General features: G+C 51.2%; 1 protein-coding gene and 1 long non-coding RNA gene across 2 annotated transcripts; one reads left to right on the top strand and one right to left on the bottom strand.

The window, feature by feature from the left end:
- Positions 1-1,142: 1,142 nt before the first annotated feature.
- On the top strand, positions 1,143-5,180 carry LOC149914414 (zinc finger CCCH domain-containing protein 11A-like). The gene is made up of 7 exons (XM_090126332.1): positions 1,143-1,347; positions 1,989-2,112; positions 2,590-2,652; positions 2,904-2,990; positions 3,280-3,618; positions 3,925-4,001; positions 4,119-5,180. Exons 1-7 carry the CDS (start codon positions 1,294-1,296, stop codon positions 4,173-4,175), a joined length of 801 nt encoding a protein of 266 aa, XP_089982458.1. The 5' UTR covers positions 1,143-1,293; the 3' UTR covers positions 4,176-5,180.
- A 4,742-nt stretch (positions 5,181-9,922) lies between these two features.
- LOC149914415 (uncharacterized) lies at positions 9,923-16,545 on the bottom strand. The gene is made up of 5 exons (XR_016460344.1): positions 15,981-16,545; positions 14,040-15,678; positions 11,968-13,747; positions 11,588-11,665; positions 9,923-11,124 (listed from the first exon to the last, which is right to left on the bottom strand). It is a non-coding gene; the product is annotated as an uncharacterized LOC149914415 (long non-coding RNA).
- Between the last annotated feature and the right edge of the window lie 1,285 nt (positions 16,546-17,830).

Here is a 17,830-nt window from a genome sequence, read left to right on the forward strand (position 1 = left end):
AATTACTTTCTCCAAGCTGATTTGTAGGTGCTGGCACTTCTTTAAAGCAAGAGCAGCTGCTGATGGGAGGAAGGTAGTTCAGGCTCATGAGCTCTGCAGCATCTCCCAGGATGGTACCAGAGGAGGCAGGAATGATATTGCAGAAGATGAGAAGCTCCCCAGCAGGAAGCCAGAAACTCTGCGGGAGAGTCGGAGCACGTGTGGATGCCCAGGAGGTAATGCAGCCCCAGTATTTGAGAAGCGCGTGGCCAAGGAGCTGCGGCCCAAGAACAGAGCTATTCCGCCTTTGCAGAATAGCTGGCATCCCAAGAAGGACTCGTCTGTCCTTGTAAAAAGCAGGGGGAGGGCACGTCCAAATGCTTGCTGGTTGCTTGGGAGCTCAAATCCTCCAAGCTGGAGGCAGCCTGGGGGTAACATCTCCTTGGTCCGATTGTGCAGCACCTGAGCAAGAACTGGCTGCATGAGGGTCATCTTAATTTCTCTGTTCTTTTACTTAAATAAACCCGTTGGGAGACCGTGGTGTTGGTTTCCTAAAATTTGGATCTGGGAGGTGAGCACGCCCTTTGCTTATGATGGAAGCACAGAAGTGATGCGGGCACTCGCTGAGGTCACAGTCATCGCCGAGGTGGGAGCATTTGTGGCACAGCCGGTGAGCAGAGCTGGTGCTCTGGTGAGTGTGCTGCACGCAGAGACTGAGCTGTGAGCTTTCCTTGAGAGATCACCCTGCGAGAGCCCGTCGGAAGCACCGCTGCGGCGTGTGCGTGAGCTGGGCACAGCTCAGGCTGAGCAGGCCGAGCAGGTGAGCTGGGTTTGGTGCTGGGTGGTTGCCGGGAGGTGTCTCAGCAGGAAAGCTGGGCTGGGGTGGGCACGCTGCATCAGCCCTCGTCCCGGCTGGCAGTGAGACAGAGGGAGTTTTCTTCAGGACAGCAACACCAGCCATGTGCTTCAAGGCGCGTAACTATTGAGGAGATGGAGAACGCTTGCTGTCAGAAATCATGGCAGCTGTACAGGAGCTGGGTGTATTTTGGGGACAGTCCTTGTAACCAGCTGGTTTCGAGACATTGCCCTGCCCGAGAGTCTAAACTGCACAGCAGAAGAATGCTGGGAAAATGCTTCTTCCTCACTGTTTTCACTTGCAGGTTCTTTCCTTAGGGTTCCTTTTTCCTTTCCAAAAGGAGATTTTGGGGATCGAGGCACTTGAAGAGAGAGTGAAGCCAGCTCTTTCCAACAGTGCGGGCAGTCCCTGTGGAGAGGACCCCGGGAACTTGAGCTTCCCCTGAGACGTTCCCCAGCATGTCTCAGCAGGGAGACGGACGCAGTTGCCATCGCTGCTTTGCGCGTGGAAAGGTATGGCTGGGTTTCTTTCGCTTGGGTTTCTCCTTTCTCTGGTTTTGGAGGGGAAGGGGTGGAGCAGGGGGAGCCCTGCTGGTCCTTTGTTAGCTCAGTAAGCGGCTGGGTTGTGCACTTGCAGCAACAGGACAGCATTGCCAGGCTCCTTAACCTGCTGGGGCAGGGTGGGAGCAGAGAGCGGGCACTGCCCTCCTGCCAGCTGCACCTGGTTATGGTTTGCCAGCTGCCCTGGGTTTCTGCTGAGAAGTTAGTTCTAGCTGCCTGCAGTAGTAAAGGGTGGGGAAGAAATAGTGGTGAAGAGCTAAGGCTGTGTACGGTAATTTTGCATGGGTTGAACTGTGGCACCTGAAGTCACTGTTTCCCTCGGAATAATGCTGGTGTTTGCAGGTGTGTTGGTTTAACCCCCCAAAGTGATGTCTGAGAGCGCCCGTCTTCTCCACCTGAACGATGAGAAAGCTGGATATGCCCAGAAATTGCAGCGCGTGCAGATGTTGTGAATGCGCTCCCAAATGTTTCCGTTAGTGATAACTAACGTCTCAGCACTCTGATACCCACCTCTGGCACCATCTGGAACGCTGCATCTCTTTGCAAACGTTGGGTGGCCGTTTCCATGGCCCTTCCTTTATTTCTCTCCTCAGAAGCAGCGCGGCGCAGTTCCCTGTGCTAGGGAGCAGCACCCAGCAGGCTGCCAGAGATCCAACAGCGCCTTGCAGCGCACAGAGGGACGCGATGGGGACGGACCATCCTTAGCACCACGCAAAAGTGAGTCTCTGCAGTCCTCTGTCATGAAGTATGGAAGAATGCATTTTAAGTATTACTTCTGAGCGGTGCAGCACTGCAGGGATGTCCGGTAACCATGGTGGAAGCATTAGAGAGGCCGACAGCAACAGATGGCAGCAGTGAGACAGAAGTGTGTGTGTAAGTGGTGGTGCTCAGAGCTGAGTGCATTCCCTGTAGGGACAAAAAATCCGTGCCTCGACTTTTGCAGCTGATAGCGTTTTGTGTGCTGACGCAGCTTTGCTCTGCAGCATGCAGAGCTGTCAGGCAGACTGGGGTTCCTCTGCTGCCACCTGAGCGGGAATGAGAGCAGTAGTGCTTTGTGCAAGCGCACTGCAGTTTAAAGATCAGTTTCTGTTCTGGCTGTAGAAGAGTGTCTTTTGGTTTTTGTGGTGGACGTGGGCTAACAGGACAGTGCTGCTCCTGGTGTCTGTGAAATCAACACACAATCTGTTGTTGTAGGGACGGAGCCTGCACGTCCATGGAATGGTGCTGGGCTTGGGGGGAAACGGAAAGCCTCCCCAGGTAAGAAGCTCTTGTGAGCTGTGGTGTGGGTACCTGCCTCTAAATAGGGCTGCATGAAGGGCTGTGTGGGATGGAGGAGAAAAGAAGGGGCACTGCAGATCTGTGCTGACTGCAGAAATGGCACAGCGTTGTAGCAGCAGAAAGGCCAATTGAAGAAACTACGCTTGAGGAGCAGAAGTTTGTGGTTGGCTGTGCTAAAATGCTCCTCCAAAGAGATGCTCTTCATGTCTTTCTTGTTTCCTTTCTGACAGAAGCTGATGCAAGCAGGCTTGCAGTGAAGCGCAGCCTTGCAGGAAGCCAGGGGAGGAGCATGGAGTGTGGCACAGCCCCCAAGAGAGGTACAGACACACAGCAGCATCTGGGTTTGGTGCACTGTCTTTCTAGTTAGGCTTTCTGTCTGTCCTTTCCTGGGACTGCTGTCATTGCGTGTTGCTTGAGATCTTAATCCCTGGGGATTACAGTTGCCTTTCCTGTCCCAATTGGAAATGGCCCACAGTTCAGCCAAGATCCCAAGGTCCATTGCTGTGAACACTCGAGAGTTCCTAGCATTGTGGCCCATTTTGCAGACCGAAGGCAGTGTGTGACTCTCTTTTAATCTTGCTGCTTCCCCTTGCTTGATTTGAACAGGGAGAGGTGCTGAGCCAAACGGCAAGATGTACGCGAAAGCTCCTCTCCAGGCTCCAGGAGGGCTTCCTGGAACAGCAGGTCCCAGCAGAGGGGAAAGACCTTCCCCTGCAGTTGACAACCACTCCCTCTCCAAGACCATGGCTGCAAGAAAGCGCAAGGGAGTGGAGGAAGAGGAGCAAAAAGCAGAGCTGTGGCCTGCCAAGAAACAAGTGAAGGTGGAGCGCGATGGGGAGAAGGCTCAGAGCCCACATCAGAGCAGAGGCGGTGTGCCAGCTCCAGCAACACACCCTGGGCCTGCCCCAGCGCCGACTGAGCGGTTCCGGACCTCAAAGCGAAGAGGTAGGAAGGTGCTGCAGCTGCCCTGGTGAGGTGCTTCCCTTATCAGGTGCATGGAGTTTGCTTAGGATTTGCTTTGCTTTCTCCTTCTCTCTGCGGAGGGGGGAAAAGAGTAGAAGGCTGCCGAGTCCAATGGCAAGGAAGTGCCAGAAAGTGTAACCCTCTCTTTTCCCATGAAATCCATGACTGCCTTCTGCTTGTCCCACTGGAAATACCCTTCCCTGAGAGGCTTCCTAGCCTGTTTTCATGTACCCATGTTTCCGCGGTTTTGCTGTTGACAAACTGAATTTCTCTCCTCTTTCTCTATAGCAAGACGACAACGACAAAAAGAGAGGAGAGCAGAAATGAAGAAGGCTGCTCTGAGAGCTGCCGCTGCACGTGCAGAGGTGAGTCCTCGGTGAGCACAGACACGGCTCTTGTTGTTCTCTGTCAGACGTGAAGGGGATTGTAGAATGCTGGGGGAAGCGGTGTCCTACTTTGACGCTCGCTTTCTTTCTTTCCAGTCCTCCACAATGAACAGCCTTGTGGAGATGATGGAGAAGCTGCAGCTGAAGGACTGAGTGGAGGAGCATCAGAAGGCAGCGGCTTCGTGGCAGCAGCCCAACTTGGCACTCTGGTTGCAGTCCATCAATAAACAATTGGAGCTTTGTATTCACAAAGAGCGCACGGCCTGATTTGTCCAGTGGCACTCAGTGAGCTGCTGCACCACCTCCTCGTTATTCCACTCGCGGCGCTGGGTCAGAACTCCCACATCTCCATCAGGGGATGCTGCAGGTTATAGAAGCAATGGATGCACCAGTCCTTGGCCCTGCCCATAAACGCACTGCCTGCAAAGCACGTGCACAGAGCTGCGAGTAGCACGGCCTGAGCACAGGCGCGCTGAGTTAGAGAACAGCTGTCTCGAGCTGTCTGAGTTTCTCAGGGCAGCACTGAGCAGAAGTGAGCGTGTGCCCCTCACCCTGCAGGCGTCTCTGTTGGGGGAAGAGAGGCTCCGCCGGCTGCCTGATCCCGGAAGGCAGAGGTGTTCTCCTGACTTCTCTGCAGTGCTACCTTGCCTCATTGTCCCCCCTCTCTTCAGCCGTTTTGATGCTACTTTTCATCCTTTGGGCAGAGCTTGAGTCACTCTCATCATCGCACAGCTTTGTACTGAGCGGTGTGGAATTTTCTGGCTTTGCTCTTAAAAGCCTAGGCTGAAAACTGCAGCGTGCATGCTTAGTTTACATGGGGACATGGGGGGGGACATCCCCTAACCCCCATTATCGAAAAATAAACCTTAATTGCAAAAGTGAGGGGTGTCAACCGCCGACCAATGGGAACAAAGTGGTCCGTGGGGGTGACACTGTGGGGGTGTCCCCATCTCCAGTACGTGACACCACCAGGGTGCCATGAAGGTGTCCCCAACTTTGGTGGTGTGACAGCACGATGCTGTGTCCCCACTTCTCCAGGAAGTCCTCCAGCTGGTTACAGTGTCCCCAGCTTCGGCTCAACGTCCCCAGGGGGTCCTTTTGTCCCCTCTGCATGACGGTGACACCCGATGCTGGCTGCCGAACGCGACACCCGATGACGATGACACCGCGTCACGGCTGTGCCACGCTGGTGTCACACAGTCCCCTCTGGTGGTGGCACAGAGTTCACCACCGTGCGTGTCCACATCCTCATGTCAGACGATGGTGACAGCGCCAGAGGACTCCAGTGTCACCAGGTCCAGCTCTAGGTGGGCCTGGAGGTGTGACAAAGAACAGTGAGAGGCTCAGTGACAGCATGGTGACAACGCAGAGCTGCCTGTGCCTGGCCCCATGCGGTGGTCAGAGTACAGGGAATGGTGTCACCCGATAGATGGTGGCACACAAGTGATGGTGACACCAGATGACGGTAACAACAGTGACAGCCAGGGATGGGGACACTGCGTCACGGCTGTTCCACATCGAGGTCACCCTGTGTCACGGTGTCACCTGAAGACAGTGACACTCAACGACTCCCAGTGGCATCCAGTGAAGGGAAGAACCAACAATGGTGACACCACCGACCCCATGTCACACCCACAGCAGACCCCACATGTCCCCCGACTGTCCCCAGCTCCCCTCCCTGTACACTCCTCGTCACCTCTTCAATGAGGATGGCACCGCTCTGCAGTTGTGCCAGTCCTCTTCTTGGTTGCAAGTGTCCCATTTGGTTTTGTCATCCAGTATTTTTGGGAGAAAACGTGTGGTAGTTCTAAGAGAAGGGGTATTTCTGGGAGAAAATATCCTCTTTTTGGAAGAGAAGGTGAAATTTACCACTGAAATGTGGTATTTCTGGGAGAAAATGACATACTTGAGGGAGAGAACTCGGAAATGGTGGGAGAGAATGTCTTCTATTCGAGAGCAACTGTGGTATTTTTGGTGTGACGACTGGTCCTTTGGGGAGAAAATACGGTAAATATGGGAGAAAATGTCCTCTTGAGGAGTGTCAAGTAGTACTTTTGAGAGAAAATGTCAGGTATTTCTCAGAAAACTGCTGTTTCTGGGAGATAGTAGCATCCTTGGTTGGAAAATGACAGGTGTTTGTGAGAAAGCTGGTATTTTGGGAAAAAAGGCCGTATTTTTAAGACGAAGCTGGTATTTCTGGGGGAATATGTCCCGTCTTTGGGAGAAAAGTGGTCTATCTTGGAGAAAATGTCATGTATTTGGGAGAAAACTGGTCTATCTGGAAGAAACTGCCATTTTTCTGGGAGTAAGTGTGATCCTGAGGAGCGTCAAGTAGTATTCTTGGGATGAAACGTGAGGTATTTCTAAGCGTAGTGGTATTTCTGGGAGAAAATGTCTTGTTTTGGGGGGAAGAGATCACATGTATGTGAGAAAGCTGGTATTTCTGGGAGTAAACGCCATATTTTTAGGAAAAAATGGGTATTTCCCAGATAATCGGTCACATAGTTAGGAGAAAAGTGGTCTATCTGGGAGAAAATGTCCTTGTTTTTTGGTGGAAGAGATCATGTGTAGGGGACTAAAATAGTGTTCCCGGATGAAAATGTCACGTATCTGTGAGAAAAGTGGTATCTGTGGGTCACAGTGCTGTTCCCCAGGGGTCGGTGCTGGGGCCTGTCCTCCTCAAGATCTTTCTTGATGAGCTGAGGGCACTGAGTGCACCCTCGGGAAGTTTGCGGATGACACCAGGCTGGCTGGAAGTGTGGATCTGCCTGGGGGTAGCGAGGCCCCACAGAGGGATCTGGACAGGCTGGAGAGCTGGGCTGAAGCCAATGGGATGAGTTCCAACAAGGCCAAAGGCCAGGTCCTGTGCTTTGGCTGCAACAACCCCAGGCGACGCTACAGGCTGGGGGCGGAGCGGCTGGAAGATGCGTAGAGGAAGTGGACCTGGGGGTGTTGATGGATGCTGGGCTGAAATGAGCCAGCAGTGTGCCCGGGTGGCCAAGAAGGCCAATGGCATCCTGGCCTGCATCGGGAACGGTGTGGCCAGCAGGAACAGGGCAGTGATTGTCCCCCTGTCCTCAGCTCTGGTGAGGCCGCACCTCGAGTGCTGTGTCCACTTTTGGGCCCCTCACTGCCAGAAAGACATCGAGGCCCTGGAGCGGGTTCAAAGAAGGGCGCCAAGGCTGGCGAGGGGTCTGGAGCACAGAGCTCATGAGGAGCGGCTGAAGGAGCTGGGGTTGTTCAGTTGGAGAAGAGGAGGCTCAGGAAGACCTTACTGCTCTCTAGAACTACCTGAAGGGAGCTTGTAGAGAGCTGGGCTTCAGCCTCTTCTCTCGTGTCACTAGTGCCGAAAAACGACGTTATAACCCACAAATATCAGTGTTCTCCCAAATACACGATGTTTTCTTCCGGAAAGATCACTTTTCAATCCTAAATATGACAATTTGTTCCAAAAATGCGATATTTTCTCCCGGAAATACAAGCATTCTCCAAAATCCATGATATTTTCTCCCAGAATGCCAGCTTTATCAGAGATATATGAAATTTTCTTCCAAAATTATGATATTTCCTCCCAGAAATATCAGTTTCCTTAGAAATACTTCACGTTTCCTCCAAAAAATACAACATTACAATACCCCCCCTTCCCCATAATGTGATACTTTCTCCAGGGAGTCACAGTTTTCTTAGAAATACCTCATGTTTTCTCCAAACAATATGACATTACAGTCCTCAGTATGACATTTTCTCCCAAAAATAGGACATTTCCTCCCAGAAATACCAGTTATCTTTACAAAAATAGGACTGCAGCCATCGGAGATCTGCTGGAAGGACAGACGGCCAGCTCCAGGAGCTCCAGGAGGCTCCTGGAATGCAGCCATGGTCACTTTGTGCTCCGGGCGTTGGGCAGACCGACCAGAGGTGAAGCGTGGCTGGATCTGCTGCTCAGCAGTGCGGAGGAGATGATGAGTGAAAGGCGTTCAGGTTGGGGCAGCCTGGCTGCAGTGAGCACGGCTTGTGGGGTTGGTGATCCGAGGGATGTGGGCATGGCAAGGAGTGGGGCAGGACCTGAGCTTTGGGATGGCGAGCTTTAAGCTTTCACGGGCTGGTGGCCCAGATCTCTGGGGATCTGTCTGTAAAAACAAAGATGGTGAGCAAAGCTGGCTGCTCTTCAAGGCTGCCTTCCCTTCTGAGAGCACAAGAGCTCTCCGTCCCTCTGAATAGAAAGCAGAGGACGCAGGAAGCCCATCGGCTCGGCGCAGACCTGCTGGGCAGCTGGGGGCAAAGCAAGGAGCAGCGAGCTCTGCTAACAGGCCGTGTCACCTGGAGCAATACAGGGCTAACAAACAGGCCGTGTCACCTGGAGCAATACAGGGCTAACAGGCCGTGTCACCTGGGAAGAATACAGGGATGTCTGGACCTGCAGACGTGGGATCAGGAAACACAAGGCGCAGAACTGAACTTGGAGAGGGACGTGAAAAACAACAGGAAGACTTTCTACACGTGCATTGGCCAGAAGAGACAGGTCAAAGCAAGTGTGCCTCCTTTGTAAATGTAAAAGGAGAACTGCCTGCAACAGATGGAGAGAAGTCTGAGGTACAGGATGAGTTCTGTGCCTCGGTCTTCACTGGCAGCCAGGATTCCAGAGTTTGTCACGTCCCTGAGCCCTGCATCCATAAACCTCCAGGTGGGGACCGGGGTGGTAAATACCCCCTGCTGTGAGGGCAGAGCAGAGAGACTGCCTGATGAGATTGAACGTGTGCAAGTCTATGGAGCAGATAGATGGTGAGATGTGAGACTGAACGTGTACAAGTCTATGGGCAGGATGGCGTGCATCTCAGGGCTCTGAAGAAGCTGGCTGCCGAGCCGCTCTCCATCATATTTGAGAAGTCGTGGCTGTCAGGTGAGGTCCCAGATGCCTGGAGGAAGGGTCACGTCACTGCCGTTGGCAAGAAAGGGAGCAAGGAGGACACGGGAACTACAGGCCGGTGAGTCTCACCTCTGTGCCTGGGAAGATGATGGGACAGATCCTCCTGGATGACATGCTTGATCACATGAGGAGTGAGCGTGTGATCCGAGACAGCCAGCACGGCTTCAGCAGGGGAAGTCATGCTTAACCAATCTGGTGGCCTTCTGTGATGGAGTGACGGGATCGGTGGACAAGGGGAGGGTGACCGATGTCATTTCCCTGGACTTGAGCACGGCCTTTGACACGGTCCCCCACCACATCCTTATCTCCAAACCGGAGGGATGTGGATTTGATGGGTGGACCACTCGATGGATAAGGAATTTGTTGTAAGGCCTCAGACAAAGAGTGGTTATTAATGGCCCTATGTCCAGGTGAGGCCAGTAACGAGCAGCATCCCACAGGGCTCTGTCTTGGGACCGATGCTCTTTAGCACCTTCATCAATGACATGAATGGTGGAATCGAGTGCACCCTCAGCAAGTTTGCTGACAACACCAAGCTGAGCGGTGCGGTTGACACGGCTGAAGGAAGGGATGCCATTCGGAGGGACCTCGACAGGTTGGAAAGGCGGACCCGGGTGAACCTGATCAGGTCCTACACAGCACAGTGCAAGGTTTTGCACTTGGGCTGGAGGAATCCCAGGCATCCATACAGACTGGAAGGAGCGGTCCTTGAGAGCAGCCCCGTGGAGAAGGACCTGGGGGTCCTGATAGATGAAAAGCTTAGCATGAGCCAGCAGTGTGCCCTTGCAGGTGGGAAAGCAAATGGAATCCTGGGCTCCATCAGAAGAGGGGTGGCCAGCAGGGACAGGGAGGTGATTGTCCCCCTCTACTCCGCTCTTGTGAGGCCCCATCTGCAGTACTGCAACCACATCTGGAGCCCCCAGTACAAGAAAGACAGGGAGCTGTTGGAGAGGATCCAGAGGAGGGCCACAAAGATGATCAGGGGACTGGAGCACCTCCCTTATGAGGACAGGCTGAGGGAGCTGGGCTTGTTCAGCCTGGAGAAAAGAAGGCTGCAGGGTGACCTCATTGCAGCATTTCAGCACCTAAAGGGAGCCTACAAGCAGGAGGGAAGTCAACTCTTGGAAAGGGTAGAAAACTGCAGGACGAGGGGAAATGGTTTGAAGTTGAGGGAGGGAAGATTTAGGGTGGATGTCAGGGGGAAGTTCTTTACAGAGAGTGGTCAGGTGCTGGAACAGCTGCCCAGAGAGATTGTGGATGCCCCATCCATCCCTGGAGGTGTTCAAGGCCAGATTGGATGGGAACCTGGGCAGCCTGGTCTAGTGTGAAATGTGGAGGTTGGTGGCCCTGCATGTAGCAGGGGGGTTGGAGATTCATGATCCTTGAGGTCCCTTCCAACCCCGGCAATTCTGTGATTCTCCTATTCTGTGTCTTCTCCCTGATGCCAATTGGAAGTGATCTCCTTTAGTCTTCAGTATAACAGACATTCTGTGACTGTGCTTTAAGACAGTCTCCCTTGAGCGTTTTAGTTGTGCTTGTTTAGTGCTTGTAAAACCAACTGTGCAAGTGCTGCTCTCCTCCCCATTGTGAGGGGATTGCTGGCAGGAGCTAAGCAGTTATCACAGGCACATCCAGCAAGGAGCTGCCGTGGCAGATGGGCGGGTGGAGCAGCTGTCTTCCAACCTGTCCACTGCAGCAGTTGGCATTCTGTAAGCTACTCTTCCCCAGTTTGCAGAACCAGTATCAAAAGTTGATACTCTTTTGTGAAAGAGTAAATGGGGGTTGAAAAAAGAGGCAATATGACATTCCTGACTGCAGATAAACAACAGCACAGATGCTGGTCACCGCCGCAGAAAAAGCTGGACTTGTTAATGAAGCAGCTTATCCATCTGTGTTGGGATTTTGTACAGCTGACCTCACCTGCCTCTCATTCCTTGCCATCGCCCCCTTTTTCCTCTAAGGTGAAAAAGACAGCCTTATTCTTTTTGAGTCCGTAATTGTGATCGTTTATTGATTGAGTACAACCAGATAAGACATGGAGTGCCAAGTTGGGCGGCACACGCAGCGCTGCCCTGTAACACCACACACTGCAGCTGCTGCCTTCTGATGTTCTTCCTCTCAGTCCTTCAGGTGCAGATTCCGCATCATTGCCACAGGGCTGTTCATTAGAGAGGACTGGAAAAAAACAAAGCAAGTGTAGAAATAGGACAGAAACAATCTAGGGAGAGCTCACTAAGAAAGTCTGAACAGTAAACTTCCACAACAGCCCCATGCAGAACAGCAGGTTACTGCCATTCAGATCACTGACATTACTTCCCATAACACACAGCTTAGCTGCTGTGCCCTCCTTTTTCCCTAGCTGAGCTGCATGCCCTTCCTTTTCCCTACCTAAGCTGCTGTCCCCTCCCTTCCCTACCTGAGCTGCATGCCCTTCCTTTTCCCTACCTGAGCTGCTTGCCCTTCCTTTTCCCTACCTGAGCTGCATGCCCTTCCTTTTCCCTCCTGCCCGCTGCCTAGCCCACAGCCCGCATCTCTTGGGGAGACAGCAAGGTGGCCTGGAGCTACCCACACCTCCTCCCGGGCACGGCTTCTCAGCTTTGCTTCAAGCCCACAAAAAGCCCCAAGGAGCTCCTCTTACCTTTGGGCTCAGCTTCTTCTCCTGCCGTGCAGCTCCTGTGCCAGGCCGGGGCTCAGCTCTTCCCACACTCCACCATTCCTGCAAGATTGCTTTCTCTCATTCACTGCCTTCCTTTGCTTTCCTTTGCCCTGCTACCCTTAGCTTCCCTACTTGCTTCCTCTACATTTACGTGCACCGCTTTGTACTTTTGAGTCTCTTCTTTGCCTCTTCTTTATTTTCCCTTCAACCCTCCCCTCCCCCTCCCCTCAACCCTCCCTCCCATATTTCCCTTCCTCCCCTCCCCTCTCTCCTCTCCCCCCTCCTTCCCTTCCCCTCCCCTCCCGTACCCCCCCTTTTCTCCCTTTCCCCTCCCCTTCCCCCTTGCCTTATGGCAAACTCACCTTTCCTGCTCTTCACTCCCTCCTTCTTCATTCTCCTGCCTTTTGCTGCTACTCTCGCCTTGCTTTCCCTTGCTGTGCTCTGCTTTGCTTTCTCTACATTTTGGCCATCCAGTCTTTTCTCAGCTGTTATTCTTGACTGTTTACTTGGCTTTTTTCTTCTTTTCTCATTTCTTTTTTTTCTGACCTTTTTGGGCTTTTTTCTTTTTCTTCTTTTTTTATGCTTTCGTTTCTTTTTTCATTTCATTGCACTTGTTCTTTTTTTTTTTTTTTCTCTTTTCCTTTTTTTTTTTTTGTTTTCATCTATTTTTTCTCATTTCCATCTTGGTTTTCTTTTTTCATTTTCACTCTTTTTTTCTTTTTTTTTTATTCTTTTTTCTTTTTTTTTCATTGCACTTTTCTTTTTTATTTCATTTTTCTCTCTCTTTTCTCATTTTTTTTTTATTTTCATTTTTTCTTTTTCATCTTGGTTTTCTCTCTTTGTTTTCCATTTTTTTTTCTTTTTTCCTTTTTTATTTTTTTTCCTTTATTACTCTTTTTTTTCCCATTTCTCTTTTTTCTTTCACCTTTTTTTCTTGTTTTTCATTTTTTTTTTTTTTTATAATCATAGGTACTCCTGAAACCCCCTTTAAGCCCTCCCTACCCTCCCCATTCTTTCTTTTCACCCTCACCTCCCCCCTTGCCCTATCCTACCATTCCCTTGCCTGCTCTTCTTACCTGAGCTGCTGTCCCTTCCTTTACCTACCTGAGCTGCTTGTTCCAAAAATTACCTAGCTGACCTGCTTGCCCCTCGCTTTCCTAGCTGAGCTGCTGGCCCCTCTCATTCCCTACCTGAGCTGCTTCCCCCTAACTTACCGAGCTGAGCTCCTTGCCCCTCGCTACGTACTTGAGCAGATGTTTGCTCACTTGGCTTCCTTACTGGTTGTTCCCTCACTTACCTACCTCACCTGCTATCCACTCACTTTCCTAGCTTAGGTGCTGTGCCCTTCCTTTTCCCTACCTGAGCTGCATGCCCTTCCTTTTCCCTACCTGAGCTGCATGCCCTTCCTTTTCCCTACCTGAGCTGCATGCCCTTCCTTTTCCCTACCTGAGCTGCATGCCCTTCCTTTTCCCTACCTGAGCTGCATGCCCTTCCTTTTCCCTACCTGAGCTGCATGCCCTTCCTTTTCCCTACCTGAGCTGCATGCCCTTCCTTTTCCCTACCTGAGCTGCTGTCCCCTCCCTTCCCCGTACCTGAGCTGCATGCCCTTCCTTTTCCCTACCTGAGCTGCTGTCCCCTCCCTTCCGTACCTGAGCTGCTTGCCCCTCGCCTCCTTTTTCTTGGTGCTCTTGCCTTTTCCTGCTACTCACTCCCAATCTCAACACTTGCCTGCTCTGCTTGCTGCTCTGACAAGTGCCTCTTAACTCTGCTCGCAGCTTCTCTCCTTCTGCATGCCCTTCTCTATTCCCTTCTCGTGCCCTTCAGGCTTCTGCTCCCCTTGCTGAGCAAGCCCATGCCCGGTAGCTCCCCTTCAACCTCCTCCGCCCTTTGCCTTTCTCCACACAGATGCTTGCTTCTGGCCAGCACTCCTGCCCGCTGCCTAGCCCACAGCCCGCATCTCTTGGGGAGACAGCAAGGTGGCCTGGAGCTACCCACACCTCCTCCCGGGCACGGCTTCTCAGCTTTGCTTCAAGCCCACAAAAAGCCCCAAGGAGCTCCTCTTACCTTTGGGCTCAGCTTCTTCTCCTGCCGCGCAGCTCCTGTGCCAGGCCGGGGCTCAGCTCTTCCCACACTCCACCATTCCTGCAAGATTGCTTTCTCTCATTCACTGCCTTCCTTTGCTTTCCTTTGCCCTGCTACCCTTAGCTTCCCTACTTGCTTCCTCTACATTTACGTGCACTGCTTTGTACTTTTGAGTCTCTTCTTCGCCTCTTCTTTATTTTCCCTTCAACCCTCCCCTCAACCCTCCCTCCCATATTTCCCTTCCTCCCCGCCCCTCTCTCCTCTCCCCCCCTCCTTCCCTTCCCCTCCCCTCCTGTACCCCCCCTTTTCTCCCTTTCCCCTCCCCTTCCCCCTTGCCTTATGGCAAACTCACCTTTCCTGCTCTTCACTCCCTCCTTCTTCATTCTCCTGCCTTTTGCTGCTACTCTCGCCTTGCTTTCCCTTGCTGTGCTCTGCTTTGCTTTCTCTACATTTTGGCCATCCAGTCTTTTCTCAGCTGTTATTCTTGACTGTTTACTTGGCTTTTTTCTTCTTTTCTCATTTCTTTTTTTTCTGACCTTTTTGGGCTTTTTTCTTTTTCTTCTTTTTTTATGCTTTCGTTTCTTTTTTCATTTCATTGCACTTGTTCTTTTTTTTTTTTTTTCTCTTTTCCTTTTTTTTTTTTGTTTTCATCTATTTTTTCTCATTTTCATCTTGGCTTTCTTTTTTCATTTTCACTCTTTTTTTCTTTTTTTTTTATTCTTTTTTCTTTTTTTTTCATTGCACTTTTCTTTTTTATTTCATTTTTCTCTCTCTTTTCTCATTTTTCTCTATTTTCATTTTTTCTTTTTCATCCTGGTTTTCTCTTTGTTTTCCATTATTTTTTCTTCTTTCCTTTTTTATTTTTTTCCTTTATTACTCTTTTTTTTCCCTTTCTCTTTTTTCTTTCACCTTTTTTTCTTGTTTTTCATTTTTCTTTTTTTTTTTCTTTTTTTTTTATAATCATAGGTACTCCTGAAACCCCCTTTAAGCCCTCCCTACCCTCCCCATTCTTTCTTTTCACCCTCACCTCCCCCCTTGCCCTATCCTACCATTCCCTTGCCTGCTCTTCTTACCTGAGCTGCTGTCCCTTCCTTTACCTACCTGAGCTGCTTGTTCCAAAAATTACCTAGCTGACCTGCTTGCCCCTCGCTTTCCTAGCTAAACTGCTGGCCCCTCTCATACCCTACCTGAGCTGCTTGCCCCTCGCTTTCCTAGCTGAGCTGCTGGCCCCTCTCATTCCCTACCTGAGCTGCTTCCCCCTAACTTACCGAGCTGAGCTCCTTGCCCCTCGCTACGTACTTGAGCAGATGTTTGCTCACTTGGCTTCCTTACTGGTTGTCCCCTCACTTACCTACCTCACCTGCTATCCACTCACTTCCCTACCTGAGCTGCATGCCCTTCCTTTTCCCTACCTGAGCTGCATGCCCTTCCTTTTCCCTACCTGAGCTGCATGCCCTTCCTTTTCCCTACCTGAGCTGCTGTCCCCTCCCTTCCCTACCTGAGCTGCTTGCCCCTCGCCTCCTTTTTCTTGGTGCTCTTGCCTTTTCCTGCTACTCACTCCCAAGCTCAACACTTGCCTGCTCTGCTTGCTGCTCTGACAAGTGCCTCTTAACTCTGCTCGCAGCTTCTCTCCTTCTGCATGCCCTTCTCTATTCCCTTCTCGTGCCCTTCAGGCTTCTGCTCCCCTTGCTGAGCAAGCCCATGCCCGGTAGCTCCCCTTCAACCTCCTCCGCCCTTTGCCTTTCTCCACACAGATGCTTGCTTCTGGCCAGCACTCCTGCCCGCTGCCTAGCCCACAGCCCGCATCTCTTGGGGAGACAGCAAGGTGGCCTGGAGCTACCCACACCTCCTCCCGGGCACGGCTTCTCAGCTTTGCTTCAAGCCCACAAAAAGCCCCAAGGAGCTCCTCTTACCTTTGGGCTCAGCTTCTTCTCCTGCCGTGCAGCTCCTGTGCCAGGCCGGGGCTCAGCTCTTCCCACACTCCACCATTCCTGCAAGATTGCTTTCTCTCATTCACTGCCTTCCTTTGCTTTCCTTTGCCCTGCTACCCTTAGCTTCCCTACTTGCTTCCTCTACATTTACGTGCACCGCTTTGTACTTTTGAGTCTCTTCTTTGCCTCTTCTTTATTTTCCCTTCAACCCTCCCCTCCCCCTCCCCTCAACCCTCCCTCCCATATTTCCCTTCCTCCCCTCCCCTCTCTCCTCTCCCCCCTCCTTCCCTTCCCCTCCCCTCCCGTACCCCCCCTTTTCTCCCTTTCCCCTCCCCTTCCCCCTTGCCTTATGGCAAACTCACCTTTCCTGCTCTTCACTCCCTCCTTCTTCATTCTCCTGCCTTTTGCTGCTACTCTCGCCTTGCTTTCCCTTGCTGTGCTCTGCTTTGCTTTCTCTACATTTTGGCCATCCAGTCTTTTCTCAGCTGTTATTCTTGACTGTTTACTTGGCTTTTTTCTTCTTTTCTCATTTCTTTTTTTTCTGACCTTTTTGGGCTTTTTTCTTTTTCTTCTTTTTTTATGCTTTCGTTTCTTTTTTCATTTCATTGCACTTGTTCTTTTTTTTTTTTTTCTCTTTTCCTTTTTTTTTTTTTGTTTTCATCTATTTTTTCTCATTTCCATCTTGGTTTTCTTTTTTCATTTTCACTCCTTTTTTCTTTTTTTTTTATTCTTTTTTCTTTTTTTTTCATTGCACTTTTCTTTTTTATTTCATTTTTCTCTCTCTTTTCTCATTTTTTTTTTATTTTCATTTTTTCTTTTTCATCTTGGTTTTCTCTCTTTGTTTTCCATTTTTTTTTCTTTTTTCCTTTTTTATTTTTTTTCCTTTATTACTCTTTTTTTTCCCATTTCTCTTTTTTCTTTCACCTTTTTTTCTTCTTTTTCATTTTTTTTTTTTTTATAATCATAGGTACTCCTGAAACCCCCTTTAAGCCCTCCCTACCCTCCCCATTCTTTCTTTTCACCCTCACCTCCCCCCTTGCCCTATCCTACCATTCCCTTGCCTGCTCTTCTTACCTGAGCTGCTGTCCCTTCCTTTACCTACCTGAGCTGCTTGTTCCAAAAATTACCTACCTGACCTGCTTGCCCCTCGCTTTCCTAGCTAAACTGCTGGCCCCTCTCATTCCCTACCTGACCTGCTTGCCCCTCGCTTTCCTAGCTGAGCTGCTGGCCCCTCTCATTCCCTACCTGAGCTGCTTCCCCCTAACTTACCGAGCTGAGCTCCTTGCCCCTCGCTACGTACTTGAGCAGATGTTTGCTCACTTGGCTTCTTTACTGGTTGTCCCCTCACTTTCCTACCTCACCTGCTATCCACTCACTTTCCTAGCTTAGGTGCTGTCCCCTCCCTTCCCTACCTGAGCTGCATGCCCTTCCTTTTCCCTACCTGAGCTGCATGCCCTTCCTTTTCCCTACCTGAGCTGCATGCCCTTCCTTTTCCCTACCTGAGCTGCATGCCCTTCCTTTTCCCTACCTGAGCTGCATGCCCTTCCTTTTCCCTACCTGAGCTGCATGCCCTTCCTTTTCCCTACCTGAGCTGCATGCCCTTCCTTTTCCCTACCTGAGCTGCATGCCCTTCCTTTTCCCTACCTGAGCTGCATGCCCTTCCTTTTCCCTACCTGAGCTGCATGCCCTTCCTTTTCCCTACCTGAGCTGCATGCCCTTCCTTTTCCCTACCTGAGCTGCTGTCCCCTCCCTTCCCCGTACCTGAGCTGCATGCCCTTCCTTTTCCCTACCTGAGCTGCTGTCCCCTCCCTTCCCTACCTGAGCTGCTTGCCCCTCGCCTCCTTTTTCTTGGTGCTCTTGCCTTTTCCTGCTACTCACTCCCAATCTCAACACTTGCCTGCTCTGCTTGCTGCTCTGACAAGTGCCTCTTAACTCTGCTCGCAGCTTCTCTCCTTCTGCATGCCCTTCTCTATTCCCTTCTCGTGCCCTTCAGGCTTCTGCTCCCCTTGCTGAGCAAGCCCATGCCCGGTAGCTCCCCTTCAACCTCCTCCGCCCTTTGCCTTTCTCCACACAGATGCTTGCTTCTGGCCAGCACTCCTGCCCGCTGCCTAGCCCACAGCCCACATCTCTTGGGGAGACAGCAAGGTGGCCTGGAGCTACCCACACCTCCTCCCGGGCACGGCTTCTCAGCTTTGCTTCAAGCCCACAAAAA

Source organism: Phasianus colchicus, chromosome 29, assembly GCF_987193195.1.
Source record: "Phasianus colchicus chromosome 29, bPhaCol1.hap1.1, whole genome shotgun sequence".
NCBI lineage: Eukaryota > Metazoa > Chordata > Aves > Galliformes > Phasianidae > Phasianus > Phasianus colchicus.

What these genes read in the sequence shown, in the direction of transcription:
- LOC149914414 (XM_090126332.1), top strand. Translation starts at nt 1,294, where the DNA reads ATGTCTCAGCAGGGAGACGGACGCAGTTGCCATCGCTGCTTTGCGCGT. An exon ending in GAAACGGAAAGCCTCCCCAG is followed by an intron (nt 2,653 to 2,903) that starts GTAAGAAGCTCT and finishes CCTTTCTGACAG; the next exon opens with AAGCTGATGCAAGCAGGCTT. An exon ending in CCGGACCTCAAAGCGAAGAG is followed by an intron (nt 3,619 to 3,924) that starts GTAGGAAGGTGC and finishes CTTTCTCTATAG; the next exon opens with CAAGACGACAACGACAAAAA.